This window comes from Haematobia irritans, chromosome 4 (genome assembly GCF_050003625.1).
Source record: "Haematobia irritans isolate KBUSLIRL chromosome 4, ASM5000362v1, whole genome shotgun sequence".
NCBI classification, from domain to species: Eukaryota; Metazoa; Arthropoda; class Insecta; order Diptera; family Muscidae; genus Haematobia; species Haematobia irritans.
This window is the reverse complement of record NC_134400.1, coordinates 105,452,078-105,478,148: the sequence shown is the minus strand read 5'-3', so window position 1 is coordinate 105,478,148 and position 26,071 is coordinate 105,452,078. Positions and strand designations below refer to the sequence as shown.

Here is a 26,071-nt window from a genome sequence, read left to right as displayed (position 1 = left end):
AAATGTCAGTAAATATGGAGAGTAGAACACCAAGATTGTAGAATTGATTGACACTCAGTTGGTAGCAAATATTCGACTATGCACACAGAAAACAAATTTGTTGTGCCAACCAATTCTTTTGCCAACCAAATTATTCGGTCCCATCTACTACCAGAATATAACTGACAAAATTTGTCAAAGCAACCAACTGTTGTCTTGCACAACAGTATATCAAATTGTTTGGATAACTAAAATTTGGGCACATTATAAGTCTAATTGGTAATCCCAACCAATAAGATTTTATTCGTTTGCTGAAACAACTATTTATTATTTTCGGACAACCAATACTTGAGAAATTAAAGAAACCATTTGGTGAATTAATTTTAGTCTGTATTTAATTTTAATACATATTAATATTTTTATTGACTATTGACCTAATAAAACATCGTCATCTTTAGAACCTTTTATGAACTGCCAAAGAAACTTCATGAAATAGCAAGAGTTGCGAAATCTACACAATTTTCAGGTCCAAGGAGGTCAAAACATATTTTTTTTTTAATTTCTGGAAGAAAAGCAGACATAATATAAAAAAATGCGTTAACGTTTAAAGAGTACCTTTGATCGTGTTCTGTTGGCAAAGTTTGTCTAATAGTACACGCCTTACATGGTTATATATGTCATTCGATTTGAGTGGCAGTACCCCAATGTACCCAAAACCCCAACAGAGATTAAAAACTGAATGGAAATGATGCAGATGCTGCTGATGCTCCACTCACAATTACTCGATCGTGACTCACGCATGGACCTTTAAATGTTCTTATGTCTTTGCACCAGAATCTTTCTTCAGTTCTGATCGATTTTAAGTTCGATGGCGAGGTAGCCAATCTATATATGTACCATTCACATCCTCGGAAATCGTCACATTTGTTAAAATATCTCTAGTAGGGAAGAACGTAAGTGAGTGAGTGGTATTAATGTCATTTGATTATTATTTTACTCACCACTTAAGAATGCAGCTACCGAATTAAAAAGAATATATACCTAATTCACAGCAAGTCTTTATGGCCAGAATTTTCTCTAATATTGGGTACTCGACATGAAAATTTTGAATTGTATTGAAATTTTGAGAATTTAGAGTTTATAATTAATGAAATCAAACAACAACTTATTTGTTGTCATACTTATGTAGTCCATAGCAACAAATTCCTTTATAACTATAAAATTTGTTAACACAACCAACTTATTGGCTAGGCGGACTTTCAGTTGGGTTTAGTGACACATTGGTAAAACAAATCAGTTATCACAACAGGGTGGAATAAATTGAAATAGTTAGTTACTTCAATGTATAAATAACGACCAATGTTTGGTCGTGTGTACCAACTTTTGGTCACACCACCGTTATATTGATTATATAAACTATCGACTTGAAACTTAGCGTAAGTAACTATTGTTGATGTAGGTCAGATATTGGACCACTTTTAGGTATAGTCTCCATATAAGCCGATCCTCAGATTTGACTTCCTGTATTTTTGGAGGATATATTTCATTCATATAAACCGATGCCCAGATTTTACCTCCAGAGCCTTTTGGAGGAACAAATTTCATACCCATATATACTGATCCGGGGATCGACTTCCGAAGACTTTTGGAAGGCCATCTTTCATCCGATCCGCTTAGAATTCGGAACGTAATGTTTGCATATGCCCTCTAACACCCAAGCAATAATTTGTCTATTAATTTTTAATAATTAGCCCGCATATAAACCGGTCCTAGATTAGACTTTCGGAGCATCTTGGAGGAACAAATTTCATCCGATCTGATGCGGTTTAAATTTGCTACACCCCAAGAAAAGATTTTTTTTCCCCGGAACGAAATTTTATACAAACAAAATTCCCCTTTCTTATTGAGTAGTTTCCTTAGGAGCAAATAAACCCGAATTTATGATAAGCTATTCAATGATTATCTCTAATATTTTATAGTATGCGTCAAAAGAAATCTTTGCTTGTCTAAAATGTCCTCAGAAAAATCTTCATTCAGTATACGTGATGTTGGTATGTGCCTTTTAGTAACCATTCAAAAATATGTCCATATACACGCAAAGAAACAAAAAAACGTTTGGAAAACGTGTACCGAAAACGTTTTTCTTTTGTTAGAGTTTTTTGAATTGCTTCGAAATTTTTAAACTTTTATCACCAAAAAAATTCGTTTGTTATAAAATTTTTATTTTTTCAATAAAAAAAAATATTTTTGAAACAACAACACAGTCCATTTCGTTTATATCAAACACTGTTCTTTTGCGACTTTAGGTCTTTAATAAGACACATTTTACAGTTCAAAATTTATTATACTACAATGTAATGTTGAATATTTTTTCGGAATCTTCCGAACATATCTGGACTTTTACAAAACAAAAAACTTTGGTCGAAGCAGGGATCGAACCCACGACCCTTGGCATGCAAGTCGGACGTAGCAACCACTGCTACACGGTGCCAAACTAAATGTTTGTTTCTGTTAAATAAACTTTGTTTATTCGGTTCGTGGGCGCCGCAAGCTATGCTATATAAATATAACTTATATGGCTAATTGTCTATTGATGGCCATAGCAGGTACATAGCTCAGTGGTTAGTGTGTTGGCTTACAAAGTGCATGGAACGCGGTTCTATTCTCCGTCTAGACGAAAGGTAAAAAAATTAAAAATGTATAAAATCGTATAATTTCTTCTACATTGTTGGTATTACAGGAAAAGGTGTTAAGAACTAAAAAACCACGTAGATGTGAGGGAAAATGCAATTAGCAAGAAAACAATGTTTTTTTTGAGTTTGTCTTTATGAAATTGTTTTTACATCCAGGAAAAGAATAAACGTTTATCACAAAAAGTATATACTTTTCTTCCAAATACACTTCCTTACAGCGAAAAGCAAATGAGAAACGAACTTTGTTTGTCTAAAATTTCGTTTGGGAGGAAAGAATTACTTTTTTGCGTGTAGGTCTTTGATTAAATATAGCCAGAATTATTCATACTTCTAATTCATAGGTACCGACGGGCATCGGTCTATGTAATCGTTTTTGTCGCAGTATTAGTGCAATTTTGATATGAACTTTTCAACAAAACGCTTCTTTATTTACAATTGCTACAAAAGCCCTTATTCACCCTGATATACACCCAAAGAAAAATTAAAGAAGTTTTTGACAAACGGAATTCTCCTTTATTATAAAGTATTTTCTTCATGAGCAAATAAATCCAAATTTATGACAAAAGTTGCAACGATTCTCTCTTATCTTGTTTATTTGCCATAAAAGAAACTTGTGTAGAGTCACAAGAAAACGTCGTTTGTCTAGTTTTGATCACATGTGTTCGGAATATATGTATATACATGGTGGCTAATATGTATTGCAACCAACTACAAGTTGCAATCATTTCTAAACAGTTCTTTTGACACAAGTGGCACACACCAAAAATTTTAATTAATTGATCCAATTAATTTTTTAATTGAATTGTCTTCAATCACAGAAATGATAGTATCAATTAAAAATTAATTGGAGATCAATTAAAAAATTAATTGATCCAATTAAAAAATTAATTGATACTATTAATTTTTGTGATCGACTTTTGTTTCAATTAAAATTTTTTTTGAATTAATTAAAATTTTAATTGAATATTTTTTAAAAATCAATTAAAAGTTTAATTGAAAACGTTTTCGTGAAAATTTTTTTCTGTGCAGTTCATTTTATTGCTTACTTACAAATGCTTACAAAAGTATCTAGTGCCTTCAGAATTAACAATTTGTGATGGAATTCATGCTTGATAGTAGAGGTCTGCACAATTCCATTTGTAAATGCAGAGTACACGTGTACTTGCTACATGAGTACATCTATTTGACAGAGTCGCAAAACAATTAGTACACATTTTGATGAACACCAAAAGCCACGAGTAACTTCTTGTTGCTACTCTGATGTCCTCACTACCAACAAACACATATTCCTCCTTCTCTCTTATTGAAGTGTACTCAGAGTGATCACGTCGAGTATGTTGCGAGAACAAAACTTCATAAAGGGTGATACAGTCAAAATTTGGTCAATATAAACTTGACGTATTTCTTTCAATTTTGCATTTAAAAAACCTGACCACCCCTCATTTTGAAGGTGTGTGTGTAGAATGTTGCTCCTATTTTGATTTTGGAATTCACTCTTCAGTTGTCAAAATGCCGTCCAAGCAAGAAGAGCAGCGTATCAAAATTTTGCTCGCGCATCGCAAAAATCCGAGCTACTCGCACGCAAAGCTGGCAAAATCGCTAAAAGTTGCCAAATCAACCGTTACAAATGTAATTAAAGTGTTTGGGGAACGTTTGTCGACAGCCAGGAAGTCTGGATCGGGGAAATCGAAAACCGGAAGCCGCTGAGACGACAAAGAGAGTTGCCGGTAGTTTCAAGCGAAACCCTAACCTCTCTCTCCGAGATGCCGCAAATAAGCTGGGTGTATCGTCTACAACCGAGCATCGAGCCAAAAAACGAGCCGGACTATCGACTTACAAGAAGGTAGTGACTCCAAATCGCGATGATAAACAAAATACGACGGCCAAAGCGCGATCCCGGAGGCTGTACACTACGATGCTGACGAAGTTTGACTGCGTGGTAATGGACGACGAAACCTACGTCAAAGCCGACTACAAGCAGCTTCCTAGACAGGAGTTTTATACGGAAAAAGGAAGGGGAAAGGTAGCAGATATTTTCAAGCACATAAAACTGTCAAAGTTCGCAAAGAAATATCTGGTTTGGCAAGCCATCTGTACCTGTGGCTTGAAAAGCAGCATTTTCATAGCTTCCGGGACTGTCAACCAAGAAACGTCTGCTGCCTTTCATGAAGAAACACGGTTGTTCCGTACTGTTTTGGCCGGATTTGGCATCTTGCCATTACGGTAAAAAGGTCATGGAGTGGTACGCCGCCAACAACGTGCAGGTGGTTCCCAAGGACAAGAACCCTCCCAACACGCCAGAGCTCCGTCCAATTGAGAAATACTGGGCTATTGTCAAGCGGAACCTAAAGAAGACCAAAAAAAAACTGCTAAGGACGAGCAGCAGTTCAAGGCAAACTGTCTTTCTGCGGCGAAGAAGGTGGACAAGGTGGCTGTACAAAATCTGATGGCAGGTATCAAGCGTGAGGCCCGGCAATTCGGATTTGGAAAAGCGAAAGCCTAACTGAATATTTTTCCTGAATTTTATACTAATTGAACTTGAAAAAGAAATTTATTTTGATTTTTTAAATAAACGATTTCACCGATTTACACGCGTTTTCCCTTGACCAAATTTTGACCGTATCACACTTTAGAGTACTCCATGTACCACGTGCAGTTTCAGAAATACAAAAAAAAAAAAACAGTTACTCTCCATAATATATGTCTTAGGTTTGTTATTAAGAACTGCAAACGTTAAAGGAAGTGTGTGACATACATAAATATATGATATGAAATATGTGATATACATACATATCTATGATTAATAATAATGAAAAGTTTTGCTTCGTACATAACTAAGAAATACTTGTGGTACCACATGAAGTGAAGAGAATCCATGTACTTTTTCTCAAGTACTTACATTTTTATTGTTCCTTTTTTTCAGAACACATATTGTTTCGGATAAGTACTTGGTGGTATTTGACAAGCAAGTGTTCTCTTCACTTCACTACTTGCGATCTGAGAAAAAGGCAGTGTATGTGCTATATTCGACAGCGAATTGCATACATGTAGTGAAAAGTTATTCGATGCAGATCTCTACTTGATATATGATAACGGTAACAACACCAGTAATTATCCGAAAAATGAAGGTCAGATGTAATCGAAATCCATGACGCAGTGATAGAAAACTTGCTCTTTGCTGAACATTTGGCGACAATGGATGCAACACATATTGAAGAACGAGTTTGTACTAAAGCCACTGAAGTTCCAAAAAGTACAAGAGCTCACCGATTCACAATTAGACGGGAATGAGCCAAGGAGTTATTATGCTTGCATGGAAGTGGCCAGTTACTGAATTTGGCTTTCGCCGATGAGAAGTTATTCAAAAAAAATTTGCTAAAGAGGTCAACTGAAAATGTACACCTTCAATTGTCCACCAGAACCCAGAACTCTGCTCGTATTTAACGTGAGGTGAAAATAAATGACGAATATTTCCAGGAAAGCGTCCTAAAGACAGTAAAAACAAACATTTCGCTCATAGACGATGGACATTCCAACAGGACTTCATCGCACTCAGAATCAGAGAATGAAGCCGCCGAGTCGCGCCGCCGATTTCAGTCGCCGCCGACCATTTTTTGCCAGTCGACGCCGCCGCCGAATATGTCGACTCATCTCGACTCAAATTTAGCCGCCAAGTAATAAAAAATATCGATTTAAATCAGAAAAATTTTTATTAAATTGTCGTATTTCTTCCAAAATTTTGAACACAATCAATCATGTTTAATCTGCTATAATAATTTAGCAAAAATTTAGCTCAGAAAATTTGAACGAAAAGTAAATTTGTTTGTAAGATAGGTTGTACAACTAATCTCATTACCATTCGATAAACTTCAAATTGATTTTATAATGGATAATTGTCCGCCGCCGAGTGAACAAATTTATATCGGCTCAGCCGTAAAGCCGCCGCCGCCGGAGCTAAAAATTTAGTGTCCGCCGCCGCCGACAAAAATGGGTCGGCTTCATTCTCTGCTCAGAATGCATCAACCAAGAATGGCTTAAAAAGCAGGTTCTCGCTTCATTTCTTCCGCATAATGGCCACAAATATCTACGTATCTCTAACCATTGGACTTTTATGTCTCGATTATTTTTCGAGTAAGGTTGGCACTAAAAACTACCAAAATGTCGATCATCAAGACGACGTTTCGCAGCGAATGTACCAAAATACCGCAGAGCCACTTTTGTGCAGAGTATGAAACGAAATTTGGGCCAACGAAGTTTCCTTTTAAAGGTAAAGTTTTTTCTTCACAGAAAAAAGTGCGAAAATTGAACTAAATTGTACTCCACATTTTGAAATTTCGACAAGGCGTTGTTAAAAAGAGGACAATTTAATACCCTGGTGTACTTTTTAACAGCAAACTACACCCTCCCATAGCAGAAAAAATTTACTAAAAGTAAAGAACAATTTTTTTTTGTGTAAAAATTGGGGGATCTGTTTAGATATGGTTAGATCTCCAAATTGGCCAATTTAGTTATAAGCAGATTTACCTAGATATGATGAGACAGAATTAGATGTAATTATATACAATTCCACATATGAGGAGATATAACATCAGATTCAACTATATATATGGATAGACCTGATCATATCGAAGACATTAGATCTAGGCCAATATTGTTCCATCCTCTGCTGCTCCTATTCGACACAGATGTGCTCTTAATTCTAGCGCCCGGTCATTATTCCCACGACCCACTCTCCTTGAGTAGTTCTTCAAACATTTTCTTGTTTGGGTCACTCCATAGTATTTTCGTCGTCTTTCCGATCGCATTCCCTCTATGGACTTTGCGTTCTCTAAGTTCACTTAACGCCAGTTCATTTGCCTTTTCGTATCCTCTTATTCCTGCTCCCATATGATCCTGATCCTGCAGTATTCCGAATATTCGTTAGTAATTTTTTTGCATTGCTATATTATTCGCTATCGAACTGTAATGTTGGCAATCTTTGAAAATGTTCACGTTTTGTGGCCTCGTGTTATTACCGAGCACATTAACACACATTCCATTATGGTAAACACTTCTGCCTGCAGTATTGTGATGTGCTTCGGTAATAGGAATAGGATCTCGGTGTCTTTATTAACTTTTTAATTAAAGTTACTGCACCCCAAAAAAGAAATTTTAAACAAATATAATTCGCCGTTTTTTAAAGTGTTTTGTTAAATACAAATAAGCCAAGCGTTGCCATAATTTATGCTAATCACTTTTATTTGCTTTTTAGCATAAAAAGAAAACTTAGTTTGTCTAAAAATTCGTTCGTCAGGAATAAACTAGCATACGTAGCTAGGGATAAGTGAGTACGTAATGACCATAAATATTATTCCAAACTCAGTGAATAAAGGGTGATTTTTAGCGATTATCTTATTGACAACACTGGTTTACACAGCTGATTCACGTTTCGTGTTTTGTTTCACTGTCAAACATCTTCAGTGTGGTCTATAATTTAATCATGAATCGTCTTACAAACGTTTGCAAATGATTGCATTTTATTATCATTGCGCTTCTTATCGAAAATTATGTTCAGTGGCGAAGCTTATTTCTGGCTCAATGAAGCACAGTTGGTGCGGTAGTTTATGGGCTGATGGTATCATTGGACTCATTGCTGAACAAGAAGGTTAAATAATGGGCCCATATAATTACAATTTTTTTATTTCGACAAAATTTTAAGATGTCAAAATCATATGTTTATGGGGATTGCAGCTCTCCAAATGACACTGCATAGCAAATACATCTCAAACAAACTCGCGCATTCATAGCTGGAGAATTGTTCAAAGATGACTTGAGTATCTTGATAACATATTTCAGACCCAAAATACCACGCACATCAGTTTTTAAACTGCATCATAAACTGTTTTTGCTAATAGATGGCGAAGATCCATTTGACTGACTTCCATTCTTAACTTTGGTGGGTACTATGGTCTTATTTGTCTCATATCGGCGTTCCTCGGATGAATTATCCACTTCACAATCACTCATAGGTGACGCAATTAAATTTGAACCTTTATTTTTCTCTGGATTTGAATTATTTTTTCAGGACAATTGAAAGAATAAATAATTGCCACTTTTACCAATGCCATACGATTCTTTTATCAGCTGATTTTGACTTCTTAAAATTGTAAACAACATATTGAAATTTGTTGTTTTTGTTATCGTGATTCAATCTCCTTATTCATTCATGATTGGACTGTGCTTATACAAACATGATGCGAATCATAAGGTAATTGTGAATGGTGAGCGCTACCGTGAGATGTTATCCAACTTTTTTTCGCCAAAATACAAGAGCTTGACTTGCATGACTTGTGGTTTCAAGGAGAATGTGCCGCATGCCACACACCTTGCGTAACAATGGAGTTATTGAGAGGCTAGTTTGATGTACATTTTATTTCACGATCGGGACCGGTCAATTGGCCACCTAGATCGTGCGATTTAACACCTTTAGACTATTTTTTGGGGCTATGTTAAAGCTCGTGTCTATACATACAAGCCTGCTTCACCATGCGTTTTGTACGTAATCATAAAAATTGTCTGAGAAAGTTTATTATTTATATGTACATAAATAATGATATTCTTATTTAAAATATTGAATAATATTGAATTTTGTGTCAAAAGTCAATGAATGATTAAATTAAATCAATAAAAATTAATTGATTTCGGTGTAAAATTCAAATAATTTTTTTGAAAACTCCTTTTGTTTCGGTACTGAAGCAGTTTCAATTAAAAGATTAATGGAATCAATTAATTTAGTGATTGAATTCAACATTTTTTTTTCTGTGCGCATTATCTACCCAATAAACACAAACATTGGAGAAATGCTTATATTCAATACGCTTTCAAACATTTTTTCAAAGAATTGGATTAGAATTCAATTTGTGAAATTGTTGAGAAAATCGCGTTCTCAACAAAAAACCAGACATTACCCTCAACAGTAGAATTCAACACTTTAGCAACAATTTCTCAACATTTAAGGTGAGTATTAAGTTCGAGTTTAGCGGCTAATTTTCACTAAAGTGAAAACTAAAGCAGTAAAAAAGTCGTAAAATTATACATATTTGTTGCAGATTTCATTATAACTTGATGGGGAATATCCCAAAGCAAATTTTCACAAAGTTGGTATTCCTTAAAATGGATCATTAAAGAGAAGTAATCGTGAAAAAATGACTATTTTAGCGGCTAAACTCGAACTTAATACCCACCTTTAAGGTGAGTACTATGTTCGGGTTTTTCACCAAAACACTAAACTAAAAATACAAAAATATGTATGAAGACGATTATATTTTGATCAAGTCTTACCAAATAATGGAAGGAAAAGATCCAAGGAATTGATTGCAAATAATTTTATATTTCTATATTAATTAATTTAAAAAAGTAACCGTGAAAACAAGCTGGTTTTCAGCTTGAAAACTGAACATAGTACTCAGCTTTAGCAACAACTTTTCAAACTAAATTTCATTTTAATGCTTCAAACCTATTGGAAAATTTGTTGAAAGCAAGCAATTTGCAAGGCCATTTGAATTAATGTTGAAGATGGGATTCACTATCAAATTGATATGGCGTTACCTATGAAAAATGCTCATCCTTGTGTTTGTTGGGTAGTGTTGATGAACGCAACAAACGATAGAGTTGCCATGTGGACTTGTGAAAGAAAAAACCAGATGAATTGATTATTAACAATATAGTTATTGATATTTATTATTTTTTGCATTATCTTTTTTTTCTGTTGTAAATTTTATTAAAAAAATAATTTAAAGAAAAAGGATATTGACTAAAACTGAGAAAACAACAAAAACAATTCTAAATGAATTTATATTTAATTATAACATAATACACTGTATAAATTGTTTTAAGATACTGTTTTTGTTTTGTTTTTAATGTATATTACTATAAGTCTTCACTACGGTTTAAAATTGTTGTTGGTTTTGTTTTTTTTTTTTTTTTGTTAGTAGTCTAAAGTATTTTTATACAAATTCACTTGATGTTATAACAATAGCTTTTCATTTTTACTTGTGTTTATTTTTATTTATGTGTTGTTGTTTTTTTTTTTTATAAATATTAATTAATTATTTCATTGGTATTTCGTAAGTTATAATACTATCGTTTTATTTTTTTTTTCTTTGTCGTACTAAACTTAGTTTATATATATTACTATCGATTGTTTTTGTTTTTTTGCTTAAAATGTTAGATTTTTGTTTTTTTTTTTGTTTTAATTTCCAATAAAATTTAACCAAATGCAAATTCATATATATACGATTTTTGTTGTTGTAATTGTCAACTAATTCATTTAAAAAAAAAACACAGTTTTTCGCAATATTACATAAAATGTAAATCATCATTGGTTTTGTGAGGAAAATTGTGTTATGGTGTACGTTTGATTTTATGTTTTGTTGAAATATTATCGGAGTTACATATATTTTCTGGTTTTAAGTGCATTTCTTGGTTGGGTACGAATCGTGTATACACGCAGAATAGGAATATGACAATCCCAAATATGTTTCAAGAGCAAAATATAAGCCTACCTCATAGACATATATTTCAATGTTCTTGCGTCTGTGTGTATGCGTGTGTGTGAGTGGGTGTGAGTGCATATATATGTATAGCATCAGGCCTCGTTTATTAATTCCCTCCTCGATTTATAAACAATTAACTATTTTTTTGTTTTGCATTTTTTATTTTAACTAAGTTTTAATTAAAGTTTTTCAAGTATATTTTTTAAATAAGCTAAAACTACAGGTGTTTGGGGGTTTGTTGTTCATTTTTATATATATTTTTTTTTGAATTTTCATCTGTGTTTTAGTTTCTGTTGGGTTTGGAATTTATGTTTCTGTTTTGTTTTACTATAATTTACTTATGTTTTTTTACTATGGTATTATCTGTTATGTTTTTGTTTGTTTTTTTTTTCATTTATATGATGTCGTTGTGTCTAAGATGTTGTTGTTGTTGTTATTTTAGAATTTGTTTTATTATGGTCTAATATTATGAAATAATTCTATAAATAGGTTCTTGTAGGTGAATTCATATGACAAACACACCAGTATTAATATTTGCTATAACCAGCCAACTGACCAAAGATGACCTTCATTGTCTTTGCAGAGCATTTTGCAAAGGATTTGTATTCATTGAAACATGAGCCGAGCTTCTTTTTTTCTATTCCTATATACTGTCGTTTTTATTTTTCTAGATTATTATTTTAGAATATTTTTTTTTGTATTTCTTAAAATTTTCTTTGGCAGTGTATAACTTAATTTTTAAATGTTAACATTATTCAAATGATTTTTTTTATTTTCTTTTGTTTTGTTTTCTTATTGCTTGTATAGGTAAGTTTTATATTTTATTCTTAATTGATTGCTTAGATTATCAAGTTCTCTTAGTTAGTTTTCTGTGTTCAATATTTCGGACTTATTTCGTATTGTGTTTGTCTATAGTGCGAAAATTGGTAATACGGCAACCTTGTTATCGTATAACTCACGAGATTACCCTAAGGGGTGAGAGAGACATAAAATAACAGCTATAGAGTGTGGTCGCTATAGCTTTATACACTTCCATTTCCATTAAAACGCTTTTAACGGTTCTCTCTATCCAAACTCTGGGTCCTAGATTTGAGATGAAGAACCACATATTTACGTCCAAAATATGGAGAGAAATGTGGTGAACCTAATAAAGAATGAGATTTGTGTAGAAAAGACAGAGAGAGGATATTGAGAGAAATTGAATTGACATAATCATACCATTTAATTATTTAAAAACTCTATATGTTGTGGAATTTGTGCTGTTGTGCTAATAATGTCGTAGAGCGTGGTAATAAAATAAGCTGGGTGAACATTCCAATAATAAGACAAAGATAATTGAGACTATAAGATGTAGCCTTCTGCTCTTATAAAGAGAAAACAAATGTCAAGGTGTAGAGGGCAATGAGAATTTTTTTTTGTCAATTTATTCCAAGGCAGCTCTGCCCAGGAATAAATTAAAACAGCAATATTCACATAAAACCATAATAAATATTCGCTTTAACATACACATACGTTTTATTTTAATTTTCTATAATCGTTTTGGTATTGCTTTTGTGGTTTTTAATTCAGAAATTTATGAAAAAACACAAATGTTATGATATTTTCCGAAGCAAACGGAAATACATATGAGAGACACGTCGACGCAAACTTCATGATATTTTGTTGGCAGTCTCCTGGTGATTCAGTTTTGCAATGACAAGACTGCGTCTTCTTCTAATTTGTCTATGGAATAAGCAAAGATAATTGAGTATAACAAGATTAAGCATTGTGCTCTTATAAAGAGAAAACAAATATCAAGGTGTAGAGGGCTATGAGAAGAAAATTGTTTTATTTGTCAATTTTTTCCAACGCAGCTCTGCCCAGGAATAAAGTTAAAACGGCAATATTCACATAAAACCATAATGAATATTCGCTTTAAAATACACATACGTTTTATTTTAATTTTCTATAATCGTTTGTTTTTGTGGTTTTTAAATCCAGAAATTTATGAAAAACACAAATGTTATGATATTTTCCTAAGCAAACGGCAGTACATTTGAGAGACACGTCGACGCAAACTTCATGATATTTTGTTGGCAGAGTCCTCTGGTGTTTCAGTTTTGCAATGACAAGACTGCGTCTTCTTCTAATTTGTCTATGAATAAGACAGAGAGAATAAAAAGACAAGAGGACGAAACTGTGAAGCGAAACTGCATCAGTAGGTGGCAGTCATGAGGAAAATGTCTCTAATATCATGCAAATATCATACAGTTTGCGTCGGCGTCACCCAGTTCAGTTCTCTGCCGACCTTACGAAACGTAAGGAAAATAAGATTTAGAACCTACTTTGGTGTAACAAGTTTTCTTTTTTAAAAATGTTTTCATTCCATTAAATTTTTTGGCATACAATTTGAAATTATAACTGCCGATACCTTTATAAACAATTTATCAAAACATCGCTTCGACCGCAACGTCGGTAATACCAAAGCTGCAGGCATTGTGCGACTACACGGTTGACATTTGTTGTTTTTGTAGAAGAGAAATTTTCGTCCTCTAGTGTTTTTATTCTCTCTGAATAAGATACAGTCAATGTTGGCAGAATTTTTCTAGCTCTTGGCCCGCCAAATCATATTGCTTTCGTCTAGGAAATTCCACAATTTTAAATCCCTAATAAGAATCTTCGTTAGATTGATTTTATTAATTTTAGGACGAATTTCTTTAAAATAATGAGATTTTAATTAAAAGGAATTTTATAATATTGCTTCAAAAAATTTTGTTTCATTAAATTTAGGACTCGAATTTTTCAAAAAACAAATGCTTCAAATATAGGCAAAGACTTATTTTGAGGAATTTGCGTCTTCGGCTCAAAGATTTTTTTAAATTAATACTTGCATTTACGTGAATAGCTTTGTTAATATATCACAAAATGAGAATGAAAATTTTGTAATGGCATTCGTATTTTAAGGATCTTTGTGTTTATGACGGTATTTTTCCAGTATACAAACTCGATCCAGAACATCGTTGCTCTGGTGTTTTATGCAGAACATTTCATCAGTGAAAATGGCGTCGTTATTGCCAGATGACATTTTGATAAACTGACATTTCCTCGATTCACAATAGCAATTTTTTGTAATTTAGTTTTCGAATAACATGAAATTATAAGTGGTAAAGTGTCATAAATCATCACAGCAGTAAATATTTATAACTTTTACGAGCACTTCATGCATTAAAAATGTAAGATTTCACTTATTTTCTGTGATTGTTTTCAAACAGCTAATGCTCGTGTATCCAGTCAAGGTTGCCAAAAAATTTAAAAAATTTATAAAATCGAATAATTTCTTCTACATTGTTTGTATTACAGCAAAAGGTGCTAAGAGCTAACAACAAGTAAGTAAAGTAGAAAGTCGGGCGGGGCCGACTATATCATACCCGAAACCACCATTACAGAATTAGTAATCATAAGCATTTGTGGGGTAACATATAGGTCTGGGAGATAAACCGCAGTTGCATATTTAAGAAAATTAAGGGGTACATCTCTATGGGTGCTTTGTGTCAATCTGACTATAGCTCATAGTCACTGTTGCCACGGAAAATGTTCGGTTTATCCTACAAGGACAAAAAAGTTCCCATACATTCCCAAACAATTTTCCCTACTATATTTTTCGTTAAATTTAAAAAATTTTACAAAACAAAAATGGTTCTAAGTACTTTATTATCTTAAAACATGAATATACAACGTATATAACTTAGAATATAAATTTGTATTACCACCACGGTTGCCACAGTTGGTAGAATTCTACCCAAATTAGTAATCTTTTTTGTTAAATCTCTATAAAAATAAAATTTTGGAAAAAAGTTTCTATAAACAAATTTTTGTGAGAAATTTTTCTATAGAAATAAAATTTTGACAATAAATTCTATAGAAATACAATTTTGAGAAAAAATTCCACAGAAATAAAATTTTGAGAAATTTTTTTATAGAAATAATAGTTTGAAAAAGTTTCTATAGAAGTACAATTTTGACAAAATGTTCTATAGAAATAAAATGTTGACAAAATTCTCTACAGGAATAAAGTTTACCACACATTGTTAAAGATCAAGCCTTGCCGGCTTCTAATTTCCTCCTCTAGAGCCACCAAAATGTAAAAATTATTACAAATTGTGTTGAGTGAAAATGTCCTACATTGTGGCCCTACGTCCTTACAAGACGCTAAATATTAGAAAAACCCTACATATAGGGAATTTCCCCTACATCTAGCAACACTGGCTGTGTTGATATTGCGCCTACGGAGTTAGTATGCCACTAATATTGAGCCCATTATTAAAAAAGAGAAAATCGTTAAATTAGTGTGGGTAATAAATACAAGTTTGTAAAAATCGAGCAATATTCTTATGTAAGAGCTACAAGTACGTATAAGTACGATCGGCTAGTAAATCAAAATTTGAAATTTGAGTAACATTGGTTAATAAATAGGAGTACTATGGCCAAATTTGGGAAAATCGAGCGATGCATATATATGGAAGCTATATCTAAATCTGAACCAATTTGCATAATATTTTGCGGGTTTGATTAATACCACAAAAGGTTATCTTGTGTAAGATTTGAGTAAGATCAGTTAAGAAATGAGGCCTGTATGGTCAAACATAAGGTTATTAGGGGCGAATTTTTCAAAATCGGGTGATACATATATGGGAGCTACATCTACATCTGAACCGATTTCGATGAAATTTTGCACATATAGTTAGTACTATAGAGGACTGGATCTAGCCAACTTTTAGTAAGATCGGTTAATAAATAAGGGTTCTATGGCCAAATTTGGGATAATCGGGCTATACATATATATGGGAGCTATATCTAAATCTGAACCGATTTCGATGATTTTTTGCACATATAGTTAGTGCTACAGAAGACTACAATTAGCCAAATTTGGGTAAGATCGATTGATAAATAAGAGTTTTATGGCCAAATTTAGAAAAATCGGGCGGTACATATATATGGGAACTATAGCTAAATCTGAACCGATTTCGATGATTTTTTGCACATATAGTTAGTGCTATAGAAGATTGCATTTAGCCAACTTTGAGTAAGATCGGTTGATAAATAAAGGTTTTGTGGCCAAATTTGGGAAAATCGGGCGATACATATATATATGAGAGCTATATCTAAATCTGAACCGATTTGGATGAAATTTTGCAGACTTGAAGGGCGATGTGAAAGATTACATTTTGCCAAATTTGGTGACGATCCGTTTGAAAAAAAGCGCAACGTGACCCCATTTGTCGAAATCGGGCGATACATATATATGGGAGCTATATCTAAATTTGATCCGATTTCTTCCAAATTCAATAAAAAAAACTCCCTGTACCAAATTTAATCAAAATCGGTTAATAACTGCGACCGGAATCCTGTGAACAACAAATACATGGACAGACGGACGGACGGACACCAAGCGCTAGATCGACTCAGGAGCAGAGAATGAAGCCGACCCATTTTTGCCGGCGGCGGCTGACACTAATTTTTTGCCTCCGGCGGCGGCGGCTTGATGGCTAAGCCGATATAAATTCGTCTATTCGGCGGCGGACAATTATCCATTATAAAATCGATTTGAAGTAATCCGAATAGTAATGAGATTAGTTGTACAACCAAACTTACAATCAAATTTTCATTTCATTTACATTTTCTGAGCTAAATGGTTGCAAAGCTATTATAGAAACATGATACTGATGGATTTTGGGTTGAAAGTTAAACATTTTAACAAAAAATACAACAATTATTAATAAATTCTTCTGATTTAAATCAATATTTTTGATTACTTGGCGGCTAATTATGAGTCGAGATGAGTCGATATATTCGGCGGCGGCTTCGGCTGGAAGAAACTGGTTGGCGGCGGCTAAAATCGGCGGCGCGACTCGGCGGCTTCATTCTCTGCTCAGGAGATGATTCTGAGTCGATCGGTATATATTTTATGGGGTCTAAAATCAATATTTCTGGTAGGCACATTTTTTGGCCGATCAAACTTATTATACCCTGACCACTATGTGGTTTAGGGTATAAAATCCTCGTGGAAGTGAGAAAGATGTGAGGGAAAATACAATTAGCCAGAAAAGATTGTTTTTTTTTTTGAGTTAGTCTTTATGAAATTGTTTTTACATCCTGTAAAAGAATAAACGTTTATCACAAAAAGTATATACTTTTCTTCTAAATAAACTTCCTTACAGAGAAAAGCAAATGAGAAACGATCTTTGTTTGTCTAAAATTTCGTTTGGGAGGAAAGAATTATTTTTTGCGTGTAGCTTAAATGACAGAGAGAAAAAGTTGTCGAACTTTTATTTCTACAGAAAATTTTCACTCTTTAGAAATTTTTGGCAAAATTTTATTTCTATAGAAAATTTTGTCAAAATTTTATTTCTATAGAAATTTTTGTAAAAATTTTATTTCTAAAGAAAATTTTGTCAAAATTTATTGCTATGGAAAAATTTTGTCAATATTTTATTTCTATAGAAAATCTGTCATTTTTGGTAGAATTCTACCAACTGTGGCAACCGTGTTTCCAGTACTAAAAGAAAAAAAGCCTAATATATATTCACTTAAACATACATATACATTCTATTATAATTTTCTATGCTCGTTTTGGTATCGCTTTTGTGGGTTTTAATTCAGAAATTTGTAAAAGACAATGACAGATTGTGCAATGTCTTTCATTATGTCTGGACCTAAGATCACATTTTCGAACGATAAACTGTTATATTTCATATAAACAACGTTTAGGAATAAAGCCTTGTACTATGAACACCCCTGTGTTTGGGACCCCATTCACGGTCATATATGCCGATCTTCGTTGTTCGCAGAAACGAACTTAGTACTAAACCTAATTGCGAAATCTTTGTGTTGAGCTTTTTCAAACACATATTGATGCACCCCTAACATTTTTGAACGGTAGGTATATAATTTCGCACAAATTAGTTAACAACCCTGTGTTTGGGAACCCATTCACTGTCATGTATGCCGATTTTCGTTTTTCGCAGAAACGAACTTAGTACTAAGCATTACGGACAAGAGCCAACAGAGAAGAAAACAACAGCTGATTGCTCATGAAGTTATCACCATCGCAGCTGTGGCTAATCGCAATTTTGCAGTTAAGTTGAATTTTTATATGGTTGCATTAAATAAAACCGAAATTAATAGTTATTTAAACTCTAGGGGTTTTACCTATGGAAGCGTAAAAACAAGAAATGCTAAAGACTGATAGAATCTAAAGTTTATATATTTTCAGACTAGACATCGGTGTTAACATGTCACTTCTTTGTTGTCTCACTAAATGCCATAAATTTTACATTTTTGGACCACTTTTTTATCATGTTGTGCCACGTCCTTATTAATTGATTTTTTAATGCAATCGTTTTCGTAAATTTCGATACCGCATCCGTTTAAAATTACAGATGTGATCGGTGATCTAAAATTCAATCAATTCATATTGTGTTGTTATAAACAATTGTGTCACTTTTTATGCCACGTTTTGTGCCACTTTTATGAAATTATCAATGGTAAGGCTGCTAGAAGTTGGTTTAAGATTAAAAAATGCTTGACCCTTTTACATATTTGATGGTCAACTACAAACTTTCGACTTTCTATTAGATTGAAACTCGGGAAAATTGTAGTCATATATTAGTCTAAACAATGATTATTTTTAACCGTTTAATTTAAATAATCAGAAAGACTAGATTTGTACGCTTTTATTACTCTATTTTGATATTTTTAATATTGAAACATTTTACGGGAAACTTAAAACTCTTTTACGTAATTGTTAAATGACGCATGTGGGGAGAGTCATTTATAATTCTTTTGATGTTCGCTTTGAACAAAATATGATCAGTTGAGGATTGGTTCATAATTGTGTACGTGGATTTATCATATAATACTTCTTTTAAATGACTATTTTTTTACTATTCTGAAAGACTCATTTATAACTCATTGAAAAGACTCATTTTGAGACACAACTACTTTATACTGGGGACGCATAAATGACTCTCAGATTCGCTCTTCCGCAGTCGTTTGAACATAAAAATGATTCAAAGAAGACTCTTTCGCGATCGTAAATGTTTGCAGGGGTGCTATAGTGCTTAAATATAAATCATCATACATCGTCACATTTCATAGTCCTCTCATTATCTCACTCTCTCTTTCTCTATCGTCTCATCTTACTCATCATACTTCCCCTTCATCATATTTCATATTCCTCTCATTATCTCACTCTCTCTCTCTCTCTCTCTATGGTCTCATCTTACTTCATTATACTTCTCCTTCGTATTGGAAACTCTCTCCTCTCTCTCTCAGTCTCTGTCTCACTTGTCTATTTCTTGCGTAAGAAGTCTGTGTATTTGCGTGCTCTCTTGCGTACTTTCTTCAAAGCATTGCTGATCTTAAAGCTTTCCCGCAAATGATGATCGTGTAAATGATGCGAATGCGCATGGGTATGAGCATGAACGTGTGATCTTTGAATGCCTGGCGGATAATCGTAGTGTGGATGATGTTGCTGCAAATGTACGTAGGATGTAGTTGAAGGATTTATCGAAGCCGAATATGTTGAAGAGGCTCCCGGGGAACCTGGCGATAGAGGGGACCGTGGTGTTGTGGGGGAATATTGGCAACTGCCACGATGTGATGAAATTAAATTATGTCCTGATGCCGCATCGAATGATTCAAAAGAAACCCCTCGGGGTTCCGGCGAATGAAGTGACGATGAGTGCTGCGAGGAAGACGTAGTGCCACCGGTTCCATCATCACCTCTTTGCCCACCAGAGGGTATTTCATCAATACCCAGAGTTTTATCAAATGTTGAGTTAGTCGACATATTTGTATAGTCATAAGATGGGTAGCTATATGGCAAATATGAACTGTGGTGGGCTTCAGACGATACAACAGCGGTACTAGATCTCGATGTAGTATTGATAAATTTGACCTCATTGGCATTTCGCTCAGTGGCACTGGAGAACACAATATTTATGTTATTTGTACTTGACGACAAGTTAATATTGGTGGAAGCAGGACAAGTTCCAACCCCACCTATAGCCCCAGAACAAGTCTCGCTGCCTGAATTTTGATTAAGATTGGTCTCCTTGCTGGAGTTACGGCGAAAACGACTATCATAGCTGCGCATACTCTCTGCCCCCTCCACCGAGGACAATGTATTGGTGGCAGTGTTGTTATTGGCAAAATTATTCTTATACTGAAACTCTAAAGCATTGCTCGGTTGGAAGGGATAGGTTTTGGTATTGTTCAAAATATTGCCCACATCTTGTTGGCCCTTGGCCAGATAATGGTGAATGTCTTCACTGGTAATCTGTAAATCTTGATCCAAATAGGTGTTGCACTGTATGTAATTGCTACAGCAGTTATTGAAGGCTTCCGCATCTTGATGAAATTGGACCATTGTGGATTCTTCATATTTACAAGGGCTTTCACAGCATTTGTGAGATGTTGAAGGTCTATCGTCCATCGAGGGTATGGACTTTCTATGCTGAGATTGGGATCTTGGTGGTTTTTGAGGATGGTCTGTGGCTCTAGATTCTCTAGGGATCCTTTCGGGTTTACGCGGTTGCTGCTGTTGAGTTAACGATTGATGGTGTTGTCGTGATGAACGGTGTTTGCCTGAATATTCTTCTGGGTTTTCCTTGGTCTTGGAACCACTTCTTTGTGCTGTTGGTTGAACGGTGTTGGCACTGTTGTTAGTTGATTGTGCCACCGCATCTTTGGCTGTTTTACCATCAGCCAGGAAGCTCCACCTTATTGGCGAGGGAGAACAAGCATATTCAGGTAGGTCATTACTTAAAGCATCTTTCGAAGTTTGTCTTTCTATAGTTACCTTGGACGCCGAGCTGTGAAGCTTCTCACCATTCTCAGCATAATGTTTGGCACGATCGAATATGGAAGCCAGGGAACCCATGTTGCTGCCGGGCCGAGAATCATTGAGAGCCCGCAGGGATATCGAGTGATAACTGGGTTGGCGTTGCTGGCTTATCTTCTTCTTCCTCAGTGTTACAGAGGCCGATTTTACTGAGTTATTGCGGCTGAGGGATGAGCGTGATTCATACAGACTTGTCGAATCAGTTTGATAACAATAATCCGATGAAGTGCAGCAGGACGAAGGTCTACGCGATGACGACCCGTACAGATCTTCAGCAAAGTATTGAGCAAGTTCAGGCCGTGAGCCAGAGCAGCAGGTCACTGCGTTAGATTTGTGCACAAAGATCTCCTGAACTTCGCGATCCGTACATGTCGGGTCGTTACAGGTATTGAGCGATGTATTCGAAAGATCAGTAACGGACCTATGGCGACGAGTGCAAGTATGGGTCGAATGAGCCTGCCGTGATGCTGAATGAGTGGCAATTTCATGTTGTGGTTGGCCGCTACCACCACCGTCATGTTGTCCACGTTCAGCGTCTACGCCTGAACATCCATTGGATGTGGCACTGTTGCCGTTAGGGCGTTTACGTCTGCGGTGATGATGATGCGAATGATGATGTGGATGAACGTGTGATGATGTACTTCTAACTGAAGCCCTCAAAGCACTGTTGCGCACGAATGGCTCTGGAGCTGTGTTATCGTGACCATTTTGTTGATGTGTTTGCTGCTGATCATGCATGTGGTGGTGAGCCGTACCCTGGTGTGGTGAAGTATGCGAATGTCCATGGCCATGGCTATGTCCATGGCCGACGCCACCACCACCGCTATGGGGAGAGGTGTGACGGCTGTGAGGTGATGTATGACGGCTATGGGGTGAAGTATGACGACTGTGGGGTGAGGTATGACGGCTATGGGGTGAAGTATGACGGCTATGGGGTGAAGTGTGACGGCTATGAGGAGAGGTGTGACGACTATGAGGCGAGGTGTGACGACTATGTGGTGATGTATGACGGCTGTGCGGTGATGTATGACGACTGTGCGGTGATGTATGGCGACTGTGACTGTGAGCGTGCGCAGATGATTGCTTGCGTGGCATGTGTTGATGACGATGTTGCTGCTGCGGTTGGTGATCTTGTTGATTAAAGGGCAGTGAATAATCGGCTGTGCAAGTGGCTGTGGTCGCGGTATTAGTGTTGCTCTGTTGCCAGTGCTCGTTGTGTTTTGGCTGCTGCGTCTGCTGGTGCTGGTGCATTTGATTCTCATCACATACAATATCCTTTTCATAGCTACAATGTACGTGATGATGATGTGAATGTTGCTCGGATTGCTGTTCATTGGAGTGTTGCTTTTGAAGTTTGTGGGTTTGTTGAGCTGTTGTTGACACTGGGGCTTCAGCGTTCGTTGAATGTACACTGACAGTTTCAGGAAGTGAGTCGTTCCTCAGTCAAGGCCCGTTGTTCTGGTAGGCATGTACTTGCTGACGAAGGTGATGGGGCACAGAGGCAGCGTTCCGGCCCTGGTGTGTATTTCGGCCGTCTCCTAAACAACGCTCGGATGCAGCTAGAAAGTAAATCAAATACATATTAAACGGATTGTCTTAAAATATTTGAGAGTTGACATTTTTTTTGGGAGATTCTTTTTTGCCATCATAGAGTATTTCAATATTTTTTTTATTAATTTCGTATTTTGTGTTGTAAAGCGTGCTATGGGGATTAGGAATGGATTGGAATTGGAATTTTATGTCAATCGGAAATCTAAAGAATAAGTACTGAAATCGCGCAAGCATTTGGTTTATGTGGCATTAGCGATATTTGCATACTTTTCTGTTTGTTTATTAGCTTTACATGCATTTCCTACCACATGCTGTCATTATATCATGGAAATGAAGAATTAATTAAATGAATTAAAACAAAATTTTACACACAATGAATTTTAAATTTAGCGGTATTTTGTCACAGTGTGTCTTTGTTTCATATGTGGATATTTTGCGGTCTGCTGTCATAGAGATGTTTAAATGGATCCGGAAATAGGAAGCAGGGAGATGTTTTCTGTAGTGATTTGGTTGATGTTTGTCTTTGATAGCGGTGCTTTAGAGTGTACTTGAGTGGTTAATAAAAGCTAAAGAAAATGTATTTTACATTAGGGTGGGGTGGCCAAAAACATGATTATTATTGTGTATGAATAATATGTTATTACATAGAGTAAAACTATTAATATTTTATCTTAAGGCCGGTACTACACCAAAAAAATCTTTTCTCCGGAACAAATTTTTAGACAAACGAAATTGCCCTTAGTTAGTTTTTTACAACCAGAAAAAATTTCCTTAGAAACTAAAGGAAAAAATGCTCATCAATTTAGTTTAGCCATTTAATTTCCATTAGGTAAAATTTTTGTATGAAATAATAAAATTTACTTGTTTCAATAACAAAAATCCTAAACTGAAAGCAGTTAGGAATAGTTCATTAATTAGAATAAGGCATGGAATTTTACTAATACTGTTTTCTTCGCGGAGTATAAGAATTTACTACTGAACTAGAATCGTTTTTTCACTGATAACAAAGCATTAGTAAAAATAAACAAAAACCGAACTAAAACCAAGTTTCCTCAAATTTAGTAAAATTTCTTATAAAATGATAATTCTGACTTCCTTTATTATAGAAAGCTTATCATACATACGAATAACACTTGGCATAGAAACATATTTTAGTTCATTCGTACTAAGAAGTCTTCAATCCTTTCAAAACTTAAGGAAACACACTTGTTAGAATATAGAAAATTTTCCTATATTTCTTTTATCTACCTGTAATCGATATGTTTGCGCGTGGGTTGTTATGGTACACAGAGAGATTGTTAAAATAAAAAAATAACATAGTAAAATAATATAATAAATAATAAATAACAAATAAAATATATAAAATATTTATTATTTTAAATTAGTGAGAACATTTTTCGTTTTTTGAAAATTATTGAATATAAATAACAAACAATAAGTCTATCAATGTTCGTGATGGTGTATAAAGAAAGACAACACCAACAGAATAACAACCCCTCCATTCGTCTTCATTTTGGAATCTTCAATTATCAGCTAACATTCACTGACGCTAACCTCAAATAGGTTATTGTATATGTTTGTGCAATGTACCAAATTTAGTACAATTGTACCAACTTTTGCATCCCTGATCTACATTCTCTTTTTTCTCTTGTTCTTCCGATTGTAATATTTCCGTCGAAAAAAAAAAACACTGAATACTTGTGGATAATGGATATTTGTGATATGTGAACGGTAGAGAAATAGATAGGGTGAGAGAGGGAGAGTTAATATATAGAGTTGTTAAATCTACCTAATGACGTACACATTCTGCCATGAGTCGAATTTATCACGATCACAATTATAAGCACGTAACACTTTCCGAAGTACTTTTCCAACTCAAGTAATGATACACAGAAAAATTACAACTAATATTTTTAACTTAAAATATTAATTGAAATGGAAAATATATTGAATTAATTGTTCACTTAAATAAGTAATTTTTTTTATTTGGATCAAATGTATAGCAGATTGATTTTATCATTTCCTTGATTGGATCAATTCCAACAAATTTATTTCCCGATTGAAGTCAAAAAATACTTTTTTTCTGTGTATAGACAATTGTGACCGCCTATGGCCGCTCCCCAGTCGTTTTAATTAATTGCTCATGATTCCCACGAATTGTGTATTTTTATACCCTCCACCATAGGATGGGGATATATTAACTTTGTCATTCCGTTTGTAACACATCGAAATATTGCTCTAAGACCCCATAAAGTATATATATTATGGGTCGTGGTGAAATTCTGAGTCGATCTAAGCATGTCCGTCCGTCCGTCTGTTGAAATCACGCTAACTTCCGAACGAAACAAGCTATCGACTTGAAACTAGGCACAAGTAGTTGTTATTGATGTAGGTCGGATGGTTTTGCAAATGGACCATACCGGTCCACTTTTACGTATAGCCCCCATATAAAGGGACCCTCAGATTTGGTTTGTGGAGCCTCTAACAGAAGCCTATTTCATCCGATCCGGCTGAAATTTGGTACATGGTGTTGGCATATAGTCTCTAACAACCATGCAGAAATTGGTCCACATCGGTCCATAATTATATATAGCCCCCATATAAACCGATCCCCAGATTTGGCTTGCGGAGCCTCAATGAGAAGCAAATTTCATCCGATCTTGCTGAAATTTGGTATATGGTGTTGGTATATGGTCTCTATCAACCATGTAAAAATTGGTCCACATCGGTCCATAATTATATATAGCCCCCATATAAACCGATCCCCAGATTTGGCTTGCGGAGCCTCAAAGAGAAGCAAATTTCATCCGATCCGGCTGAAATTTGGTACATGATATTGGTATATGGTCTCTAACAATCATGCAAAAATTGGTCCACATCAGTTCATAATTATATATAGCCCCCATATAAAACGTTTTTCAAATTTGGCTTGCGGAGTCTCTAAGAGAAGCAAATTTCATACAATCCGGTTGTAATTTGGAACATGGTGTTAGTATATGATCTTTAACAACCGTGCCAGAATTTGTCCATATCGGTCCATAATTATATATAGCCCCATATAAAACGTTTTTCAGATTTGACCTCCGGAGCTTCTTGGAGGAGCAAAATTCATCCGATCCGGTTCAAATGTGGAACGTGGTGTTAGTATATGGTCTCTAACATCCATGCAAAAATTGGTCCACATCGTTTCACAATTATATATAGCCCCCATATAAACCGATCCCCAGATTTGGCTTGCGGAGCCTCTTAGAGAAGCAAATTTCATCCAATCCGGTTGTAATTTGGAACATGGTGTTAGTATATGATCTTTAACAACCGTGCCAGGATTGGTCCATAATTATATATAGCCCCCATTATAAACCGTTTCATCCGATCCGGTTCGAATTTGGAACGTGGTGTTAGTATATGGCCGCTAACAACCATACCAAAAT

The 26,071-nt window shown here is 34.9% G+C and overlaps 1 protein-coding gene and 1 long non-coding RNA gene across 2 annotated transcripts in view; both read right to left on the bottom strand.

The window, feature by feature from the left end:
• Positions 1-643: 643 nt before the first annotated feature.
• On the bottom strand, positions 644-1,188 carry LOC142237038 (uncharacterized). Its single transcript, XR_012722307.1, has 2 exons — positions 981-1,188; positions 644-917 (listed from the first exon to the last, which is right to left on the bottom strand). It is a non-coding gene; the product is annotated as an uncharacterized LOC142237038 (long non-coding RNA).
• Positions 1,189-18,926: 17,738 nt separating this feature from the next.
• Glut1 (Glucose transporter 1) overlaps positions 18,927-26,071 on the bottom strand; it is a 235,356-nt gene continuing 228,211 nt past the window's right edge. Inside the window, exons 18-19 of the mRNA XM_075306958.1 lie at positions 22,567-22,648; positions 18,927-22,500 (exon numbers count right to left, since the gene is read on the bottom strand). Coding sequence (XP_075163073.1) covers positions 19,536-22,500; positions 22,567-22,648 — 3,047 coding nt within the window. The 3' untranslated portion in view covers positions 18,927-19,535. The remainder of the gene's footprint in view (positions 22,501-22,566; positions 22,649-26,071) is intronic.